Below are 10,741 nucleotides of genomic sequence, written 5' to 3' on the forward strand. Positions count from 1 at the left end.
ACAAATTGAGTCAGAACAGTATACAAACAATACACTATTTAACAGACCCTAAATTTGAGCTACTCAGATGTCCAAATGATTTGAAATTTGGACCGGACATCACGCACCAAATTATCTACCATGCCCAAAAAAAATTGGATTTTTTTGAATTTTTCTAGTATTTATTTTGTTTTTTTTATTCAATGCAGGTACAGGAGCAGATGCTCCTGTGAGCCAAAACGCCTCACTCGAAACTGTATTTATTCCCAGTTTTTTTTCCCTGGACAGGAAAAGCGGGGCGAAGGACGGATGGGTGCCACGTTGCGTGGGAGACTGGGAGCACAGGCAAACGAAGCAAGCCCCCTCCGGCCCTCTTATCCTCTTCCTCTCGCGACGGCGGTGGCGCCGAGGGCACCCAGGCCTCATTCCACCTTACCACGCAGGTTCATAAGATCGCTGCCATCCTCCGCCTCCTCCCCCGGCCTCTCCCTCGGTGACGAACTCTAACCTGCCTGGATTGTTCCACGAGTTCTGCCATTGTCGTCTTCCCTTCTGCCGTGAGCAACTTAATCAAGATATTTCCTTTCGGGATCATACTTCCGTCGATCCAATTTGTTGCGGAATCGTTTGTCACGTGGTGGAATGCCGATAGCTGTTTGTTTAAGGAAAAGAGAAATGTGGGTGCCAACGTAATCCACATTCCCGCCGTCATGACCACCCTTGAATTAGGGAGGAAATTGTCGTGTTTCAGTATTGTAATTACCCATTCTTTCTTGGAATTAGCTCTGCCTTTCGGATGGTGTCCAATTTTTTTTTTTGTTTGTTGAGAAAACGAATTAAGCGTTTTTTAGAGAATGAACGGATCATTTATGTGATTAATGGCTCCGTAGATGTGTTTGTTCAGTGCTATATTGCTAACTTCATTTGCCTGCTTATCCAGGTAACTGTGCTTTGTGCAAGGCCGGGTTTATACAAAATGGTTCTCTGTCAAGGCTTATCTGCTGGGCAGGGGCAGCTGCTTGCTTTTCCTGCTGCGAAGCCTCCTCTCTTGAGAAGATCTTGCATTCGTATCCCAGCGGGATCACCAGGTCTAAAGAGTGCTCGGCTTTCATCCGAGAGGAAGAAATTTTCGGTGCAAGCTGTACGAGGTAATGCATATAACGATCTAATTGTCTTTTTGTAAAGTTTACTGCAATCATGATGCTTATGCTCTTCTGAACAAATACGGTAGATCGTCCTTAACCCTTAGCCACCCAAAGCAAAGTTATACTTATAGTTTGTCGGGTAGAAATATAGAGGGAAAACATTTTGAAGCGAAGATGTGAGCACCAAAGGTAAGTATCATGTTCGAGATGACACTACCTGCATCAGCACCTCTTCTTTTCCATGCTTCTGGTAGGCTGGTAGGGCAGAGAAATGTGCAGAGTCTGCAGCAAATATGAACCGGCAATTGCAACAGGAAATATTCATACAAAGATTCTGCAAAATTTAATGGCGAAAAACACAGGAACATACACTGCTATCTATCTCGAAGGAGTTCTTTAATGATCAGAAAGGACAATAAGGTGTTGATGTAACACTGTTATCTGATCTAATTACAAAATTGGTGATGATGTTATAAGGACAATCTCATAATGACAATATGAAATTTGTTACTTCAGTCGAATATGGGGAAATCTGAATTCATATATAAGTTATTATATATAAGTGTATAAAGTGCATAAAAAGCTGAGTTAGGTGCCAGTTATATGAATCTGAAGGCTGGATGTAACACTTTCAGTGCTCCATGATGGACTTCTTTAGAATATCCATAAACTTCTTTAAGTAGATAGAATTCTGCTCCAGAGCTGGCATGGGTGCGTAGCACAAATGCAAAATTAGAAGTGCATGGTCATGTTTTCCACATCCAATCTAATCCGACAACTGCGCATGAATTTTCAATTATTAGAATTCTCAATTCTTTAATTACCATTGGGGCATTAAATAAGTTGTTAAATCTAAACAAAAAGAAGGAAAAACACAAAAATGTTAATGTTCATATAGGTTCATGGTCATAGTTTTATCTTTCTTGGTGATCCTTTGTACTAGAACCCTGCTGTAATTGGCTTGGATGAGTCTTATTAGACTCCTTTCTCTTCTTAGTATAATGATGCACAGCTCTCCTACGCGTTGGAGGAAAAACTTGTGATGTTTGAGTAAATTGACCTGCAAGGCTGCAAGTATCATGCTGAAATTGACATTGTCATGAATTCTCAGTTATTACCTTTTGTACAATGAAGGATTCTCACCAAGGACCCCCTGCAAAAGCATACATAGCAGTTATTTCATCCTTCTAGAAAAAGAAACCCCATTGGTGGCAAATGCCAGCATGTAGATGACAGACATGGAGCAGAGCTAGAATGAGTCCAGATTTTAGGCCAAAACATCATGGAATTAATATTTACTATCAGGAAGTGTGGAGTGGATGATTACTTTAAAAAATCATTGGCTCTTGCTGTTGCTTCGCTGGCCTCGCCATGCATCGCCAGCCACTGGGCCCCTCTTTGCTGTAACGCTTAGCAGTTACAATAGTTAATATATAAGATTAAGTTCATGGTTTTAAGAGTTCTGCCCCCCTTGATTACTTGTAAGGAGCCAATGTTTTTAGGCAGTTTACTGTATAAAATATGGTATAGATAGTTATTTCATGGTTAAGCCAGTGATGAAGTAAACATGAAAGATGAATGTTTACTGATTAGTAAACCAGTCTAATAAATACCATAATGAACTTATGATCCATTGAAGAGAGATTATATCGTTCTTAGATATTTGCTAGAACAAATATTGGAATTGAGACAGTTTTGCACATATTAGTACTTGTCAGCTTATGTCTTCTTGTTAGGTATTTTCTTTACATTTCATTTCATCACCTTCTTGGATTCTGACATTAAATTCATTCTTTGATTCTGATACTTAATTCATTCTTTGATTCTCACATTTCACTGTATATCTTGCAGCCGGCACTGGTTTTCTTCACCATGACATGCTCACATCATCTCTGATGGAGGGTTCGATGAAGGGCATTCCATCATTATTGACCCGGCAGAATCAGCGCCGAATATCGGAAGTTGGCTGTCGAGCTTCCTCTCTAGCAGCATTCAGCTACCCTGAATTGACTTCCAAGCCCAGATGGTGGTGGAGAACCCTTGCATGTGTGCCGTACTTGCTGCCACTCCACAACATGTGGTCGTATGCCGATGTCATCTACCAGTTGCACACGTACTTGCAGGGCTTTTCATTGGTTTATACTTTCATCGACACCATGACACTGCTTCCAGGGTGGCTCCTGCTGGTGATATTTATGACCGTGTACTTCTTCGTGGTGAGACGCAAGTGGTCACCCCACTTCATGAGGTTCCATGTGATCTTGGCCATCCTCCTGGACACCGGCTCCCAAGCAGTGGCAACAATGTGCACCTGGATGCCCAGCTTTGTGTATCAGGGGAAGCCCATGCAGTATTTCTGGATGGCCATTGCTTTCATGCAGATCTTCACGGTGCTAGAGTGCATGCGATGTGCTCTCTGTGGGATGTATCCGAACGTTCCTTTCATATCCCACACAGCCTTCATCCATTCTGATCTGAATCTCTTCAGGTAGCCACCTGCTCACCATGTCGGGTTTTTGATATCAGAAGGATGGAAAGTGAGATGGAGGTGCAAATAGGTAGTACTTTTTTTTTGCAGTAGCTACTTACAGTTCTATAGACTGTTTTGTTTATACTTAAATTTTGAAGTCTCGTTGTAATTGCCAGGATCGTGACCTTTTTCCGTTATGACAAAATCCAAATAGTGACGCGATTGATTATTGCATCGGTTGAATTGCTTCAGTGTTTGAGTTATCTGCCTTTTTGTTGTCGAGAAATGTGTGAAACTTTGAATACATGTTTCCTCGTGTGGTTTGAATGGAACCCCTGCTGGCCGGGCTTGGCTAAAATCTGTTATCATCTTCCAGAAATGAACAGCGGTGTAGGTACCCTTTTGTCCGGCCACATTTTGATTTCTGAACTTGGCTGAAGTGCTAGACTCCGAATACTGGTGATGAAAATTATCTGTGCAAACTGCCATTCGTTTTCCTGTGACATTGGTGAATGAAGAATCAACAACTATTTCTACCACTATATTATGTACACCCTCTGTTTTTTTTACTCTGCATATTAGTGTTGTTCTAAGTCAAAATTTATGAATTTCGGCCAAGTTTATAGAAAACAGTATAAAATTTGCAATGAAGAATATATACCCTACTTGAATTGATGAATTCAAGCGGTTGAACCGATGAAATTCGAACGGTTGAACTGATGCTTTCTGTTCCTGTTAAAAATCGTCTTCTTTAGTTCAATTTTTTTTGCAATTTTTTGTTGTCGAAACGGGGCGTGTAATATATCGTTGGAAAGCTCTTGACATCCACATTACAATCTTATAATTTGTTTTGGCAAAAAAAATTATGATTTAAGAGCAGTTTTGAAAAAAACCGTTTTTCTTCAAACCGAAAACGCGAATCGTATTTTGGACTTAATTTTCAAACGGTTTGTCGGAATTGAGCAAATGAGATGGCGTTGGAAAGCTGGTAAAAATCTGCATCTTCCATATATCTACTATTTTTTTAAATTCTACTCCCTCCGTTCCTAAATATAAGTCTTTTTAGACATTTTAAATGGACAACAACATACGGATGTATGTAGACATATTTTAGAGTGTAGATTCATTCATTTTGCTCTGTATCTAGTCATTTGTTGGAATCTCTAGAAAGACTTATATTTAGGAACGGAGGGAGTATATGATTTAAAAGTAATTTGAAAAACGGTGAAATTCTGGGCGAAATATTTTTCACTGTTTTTTGCAAACGGTTTGTCGGATTGACCCAAATGATACGGCGTTGGAAAGCTATGGAAAATGCGCAACTTTTGCGTATAGAAAGTTTTTTCTAATTCCTTACGGTTTAAATACGAATTCAAATACGGTTAAAATTGGTTTTGAACGCGGTTTTTTTTAAGTTTGTCGAAATGGGGCAAATAATATACCGTTGGATAGCTATCGAAAATGCGAAACTTAGTAATGTTGGACGTTTTCTCTACTTCGCAACCGTTTAAGAGTAATCTTGAATACGGTAAGATCCATCGTGCTATTTTTCTCTCCGGAAAAACAGAGTACTCGTACTGATCTATGTATGCGTTCATACTGAGGTATTTTTCATAGATTAATTTTGAATTCTTCTGAAAACGGAGGACTCAAACTGATCTCCATTTTGGGTTTGTACTGAGCGGGTTTTCATAGACTAGACTTTACTCTGTTTTTTCCTGTATGATTTTTCTCGTAACTTTTCAACGATCTACGGTATCATCGTTACCTAAACTTGCATGACTTATATAGTTGAATGACATTTTTTTCAAAAAGAAAATATTGTTTGCAACGATGTGTTGGACTTCTCTCATTCTACGACTTGAACTTTTACCATTTGAATTTCCATGAGGTTTATTTTTGTTTGAGCTTTATCACGTCCCGAAAACTGAGTTTTTGAACTGAGCGTTGTGTTTGTTTTTAATGATGTAATTTCACAGTCCGAACTTTACTCTACTTTTTTGTTAATGATTTGCTTACAACTTTTGTTTTCTGTGAACTTGTGGTATCCGAACTTGTGGTATCCCTAAGTTTGAACGGATGTAAATACTTTTTGTATATAAGCTCAATTATTTTTTTAGACATATGAATGATCATCCCCTATTTCTCAACTGCAAACTTTTGTTTTCTCTGAACTTGTCGTATCCTCGAGTTTGAACGGATGTAAATACTTTTTGCCAGACTGCTCCAGATTTCAGTATGGTACAACCTTGATGAGCCGATGTACAAGAACATATAAACAATGTATACTTCAGTGCATAGCGCACCATTAAATTGCTCCACAACCATTTAAAAATGCATAAAAACCTGCCAAAGATGCATAGTGCACCATTGAGGTATTAACCATTCATACTTCCTAGATCCATTACGGTGCATCTACAGACCAAAGGTACGTGTACAGCAAGAATGTGAAAACAAAATCTGAATCCCTCTCATGCTTTACTACTTGCTATTCTCACATTTATCTCATTTTTCACATTACTTCTTCCTCTTCTACTAGTACCTCTTCCCGTGCTTCTCTCCTTTTTTCATCCCTGATGATGATTGGGCTTCTTGATTCTGCACCCAGCAAGCCCAAGATGTCCGTAAATGAAAGAGAAACCAACAAACACTGCACAAAAAGATGGTGTTAATAGGGTTGCAAGAACGCTAAAAAAATACAATATAATTATTCAGTGTAATTTCACTATTACATTTTTAGTGAAATGTGATTCAGGATCCATGCAAAGTAAAGTAGCATCTGTTTTTGAAATGGGTGGGTAAAGGTTTAGACAGAAGTGAAGTTTCAGCAATGCCCTTGCGGCAAAGCAAACTAAAATGTATCATTTTGCCTCAGGACTCTGCACATTTAAAGCATAATGCACTGAAAAGAACACACAAGTTGAACTAAAAATCAAAACAAAATTTGGGGTAGCATGGCTGTGAGGAAGGAGGTTGAGGGCAGCAGGGCGCACAGTGGGCGAAGGACGCACAAGGAAGATGAGTTACCTCGTCGCTAGGCTGTGAGGCGACCTCCATCATGGTGGTCCTCGGGTTGGAGTGCATCGGCATCGAGTGGTGGGGCTGCGACAGGGGACAGGTTGGAGCGTGCACGCATGGCGACGTCGTCCTTGTCGTCATGGAGAAGTAGGACTGCTGGAGACATTGCAAAGCAGCACAACAATTTTACATGTTTTCTAAAGTTGAGTAACACATGTTTGAGATTATCAACAGTACACATATCGTATCTTTCAGCTATCAGTTCAAGAGTCAAAAACTTTTCGAACTCATGTTTTTCTGTCATTGAACTGATGTAATTTTTTGTATTTTCAATTGTTGTAACATATGTAGTTGAACTTACAGATTTCCATTTTGTAGTTTTTGCTCTCATAAAGATCCTGTGTGTTTGTTTACGTACTGAAAATGGAATACATACTGAACTTAACAATACGGAAACAACAATACTTCATACTCATTTTTCTCTTTGTTGCCATATGGTTAGAGCTTACAGCCACATGAGCAAAATCTTTTGTAATAATCTGACATATAGTAGAAAACCAAACTTGGTTTTAACACATATAATTGAACTTTTTTCTGTACGTCTTTTTTGAACTGATGACATATATACATTGTGAACTATAGAGCATCAATTTTGGCAGTAAACACAATTCATATTTTCAGAATCAGGAGATGGATCGAACTGGTTGTTCTAGGTACGGTGAACTGATTTTGCAGATAAAAATCCAGTTTCTAGGTACGGCGGACTGCTGCTCGCGACTAACTCGACCATCTCGACGCCATGGGGTTGAACTGAGGACGGCTATGGGAGTAGGAAGCATCGAGCACGGCGGGTGGTGGCGCATACCTAGGTGACGCAGGAAGGAGACGCGCATGAGAACAAAGGCTGGCTGCTTTGGGCCCGGCGGTTGGAGGCCGTCTTCAGGCATGGCAAGCACCGGGGCCTTCCTCGGTCGCGGAGCAACTTGCGCCTCCACACTTTCCCACAAATTGTCCAGAACACGAGGTTTAGCAACACGATAAGTAGTAGTAGTAGTATTAATCTAGGTGGCAAGGTAGCAGCGGCAAAAGAGTAGGCAACTATTCCTAATTTGCTCCACAACAGCTTCAGTTCACATTTGCTACAACTTTCAGCTGGAAAAGAAAGACAAAACGGATTGAAAATCCCCCATTTGGGGTAGTGAACCTTTTTACTGAACAACTACAATTCTACCATTTAGTAAACTGCTGTATAATTAGAAAACAGTCTGAATTTTTTGCACAAACACCGTACTATTTTATATGTTTTCCAAGAACTTGAGATAGCTCACGTACTGAACTGAGAACACCTACTTTGTGTTTCAGGAAATAAAATAGACATCCTCTGCTTTTTGTGATAAAACTAGTGTGGACTTGGGAGGAGAGGCAGTGTGGACGGACAATTAACCTCTCTTTTTTCTTGCTCCTGAATGCATGCAGCTGGGAACTCGGGGCGACAGAGGTGGTCGCCGCGCGGCGGGGAGGATTGGTGCACAGCGGCTCCCTTGGTTTAGACTTTTTTTTGAGAAATGCAACAACCTTGTGTTTCAATAGTAATGCACAGCGGCTCCCTTATCGATTGTTCAGACTATCATTTAGCAATTAACAAACGAGGAGTTGCATGCCCAGCAATTCAGAACTAAGATCACCAATTTTTTGACCCTAGCCCAAGTCTGATTGCACAGAAAAATCTCATCTAAGCATGGATGGGATGAAGGGAGCACAAGGTGCAGTACGATACAGAACAAATGTGTCTCTCAGACAAACTACCAGATCTGATTTTGTGCAAAGAAGTCATACCATTGAGCAGTCTTGCCGGATGAGCTACCAGAGAGATCAAGTTGAGCGACTATGGTACCTGGCTGCTGCAAGTTCGACTTGGTGAAGATGGTGCAGCAGCAAGTTCGATTTGGTGCGACAACTTTGCTGCTCGACTTGGTGAAGAATGTACATCTGTAATGTCCAGAACAACAAATTAACGAAAAGAAAACTAGTTTATGAAGGAAACAGTTCTTGAACTTTGGTTTGAGCTTTGTTTGTTGAGATTTTTGAACTCCTGCAGCAGTTATACCTGAACTTGTGCGACACACTTTTTATTCAGTTGAGAGCGTCTGATATTTTTGCAGAATATGCTTCATGAAAATAGGAAGGGGGGAGGCCAGACCTCGTTGTTGCATCATTGAACAGCCTCGGATGCGGCAGTGAATGGACTGTGGTGTGGTGCCTAAGTTTATCTAGTAACTCATCATTAGTCTGCAAGAAGCTCACAAGTTATACTATTTTATAGATGACCTTTCTTTGAACTCCCATGGTAGTAATACATGGACTTTTCTGACGACATGAATGTAGGGTAGTAATACATCTAGTAAATAGATTTGTGATTTACCTAGCAACTGTTGAATCTATCATTTATTTCATGGTGAAAGGAGAAGCTTGCATGCTAATTCGGTCAGCTAGGCCACAGGGTATTAGACTCATGCATTTTTACAGTATTGGGTGGAGCTAAATAAACACATAAATAAACTGTAAATCTTCTTGCTGATCATTTGCAAGATAATTATCCCAGAGGCAATGTCATTTACCTGTAGTGTGAAACTGCTGCCTGTATTGCTGGGCAGTGCAACCTCAGTCACAATTAGCACACGCTTGATGGTTGCACGGTAGGCAATGACAAGCTACGGAAATCATGCGAGATCAATCAGAGAGGGAGATGTATCAGACAACAACATCCATGGAAGCGCACGGGGGTGACATGCACTCACCTCCTTGAGTGACCGGCGGCCGAGCAAGCAGTTGTACTATCGAACAGGACGTCCTCAACCCCGCGGCTCCCCCTGTAGGCTCCATTGTTTGCTGCTGAAGCCCAAGCCATGGCGTTGGAGCATGGCGCGTCCAAGACGTCGACATTGAACGGCCTGAGGTGGCGGCGATGAACTTCCTGTACGCGCGGCATCGTTGCCCCATCGGGAAGGAGGCAGAATGGTGGCGGGGAAGCATCACCGGCTGCCAGAGGGCGGCGCACGAGATCTCCCAGCAGGAAGAAGGAGGAGTACGGGGATGGCGTGGATCTGCACGATGGAGGTAGGTGGCCGGCGCAGGGGAAGGAGGAGGGCGGCGCGTGGTGGAGGGAGGCGGCCGGCGCCGGGGAAGGAGGAGGGCGGCGCGTGGTGGAGGGCGGCGGCCGGCGTTGGGGAAGGAGGACGGCGGCGCGTGGTGGAGGGAGGCGGCCGGGGTCGGGGAAGGCGGAGGCGCTCTGGGAGGAGGGGGGTAGGGCCGGCGGCGCGCAGGGTGGCGGTGGGATCCGGGCGGCGGCGCGCTGGGTGGAGTTGGGATCGGGGCGGCGCGCTGGGCGGAGGTGGGTTCGGGCGGCAGCAGGAGGAAGAAAAATGACGCGCCTCTATATAGGGGGTGAGGGTAACAGAATATTATTCTGTTACGGTTACAAATAGTCAGCCCCATATATATATACTCTACTTTATTCTGCATCCTACTACTACCGGGTTTTTCATATACTATCATGTGGTATTATATACTCTACTTTATTATTTTTAGTATGTTCATATACTATATCTAAGATACTCCCGAATGATATATATATATATATATATATATATATATATATATATATATATATATATATATATATATATATATATATATATATATATATATATATATATATATATAAGTGGTAGTTACCATCACTTAAGTTTTGTATATTGTATGTAGTATCTATCAAAGAGGAGAATATGTACGCGTAGTACATAGTATATAAGAATGTTTAGGTAGTATATATACTAGTTTTTTGGTAGTATGTATCGTATTTTGAGTATGCTCCTTTTTACGTACAAATATATAAGTATTTCACAAATATAATAAAAACCATGGGCTAACTTGCAATTTTTTCATGTAACTTAATTTGGAGTATATTATATATAGTATATGAACATACTTAAAATGATAAAGTACAATATATATTATCACATGGTAGTATATGAGACATGTGGGGTAACTACCCCCAGGTGGTAGGATGGATTTTCCCTATATATATAAAAGTTATTCTTCACCCGAGGTAATCTTACGATCATTTCAT

General features: G+C 41.2%; 2 protein-coding genes across 4 annotated transcripts; one reads left to right on the top strand and one right to left on the bottom strand.

Moving 5' to 3' along the window:
• The first annotated feature begins 278 nt into the window (after positions 1 to 278).
• LOC109773591 (protein TIC 20-I, chloroplastic) lies at positions 279 to 3,837 on the top strand. 3 transcript variants are annotated; one of them, XM_020332285.4, is made up of 3 exons: positions 279 to 422; positions 920 to 1,127; positions 2,976 to 3,837. In XM_020332285.4, the coding sequence occupies exons 2-3, from the start codon at positions 956 to 958 to the stop codon at positions 3,614 to 3,616; spliced, it is 813 nt and encodes a 270-aa protein (XP_020187874.1). In that variant the 5' UTR covers positions 279 to 422; positions 920 to 955; the 3' UTR covers positions 3,617 to 3,837. The 3 variants fall into 3 exon arrangements, with proteins under 3 accessions (XP_020187874.1, XP_020187873.1, XP_020187875.1); XM_020332284.4 differs by having other exon boundaries at positions 305 to 536; XM_020332286.4 differs by having other exon boundaries at positions 324 to 472.
• A 1,988-nt stretch (positions 3,838 to 5,825) lies between these two features.
• Positions 5,826 to 9,601, bottom strand: LOC109773592 (uncharacterized). Its single transcript, XM_045233037.2, has 8 exons — positions 9,593 to 9,601; positions 9,411 to 9,446; positions 9,231 to 9,323; positions 8,813 to 8,901; positions 8,449 to 8,601; positions 7,478 to 7,608; positions 6,622 to 6,768; positions 5,826 to 6,244 (listed from the first exon to the last, which is right to left on the bottom strand). The coding sequence occupies exons 1-7, from the start codon at positions 9,599 to 9,601 to the stop codon at positions 6,629 to 6,631; spliced, it is 651 nt and encodes a 216-aa protein (XP_045088972.1). The 3' UTR covers positions 5,826 to 6,244; positions 6,622 to 6,628.
• Positions 9,602 to 10,741: the final 1,140 nt, after the last annotated feature.

Source organism: Aegilops tauschii, chromosome 2, assembly GCF_002575655.3.
Source record: "Aegilops tauschii subsp. strangulata cultivar AL8/78 chromosome 2, Aet v6.0, whole genome shotgun sequence".
NCBI classification, from domain to species: domain Eukaryota; kingdom Viridiplantae; phylum Streptophyta; class Magnoliopsida; order Poales; family Poaceae; genus Aegilops; species Aegilops tauschii.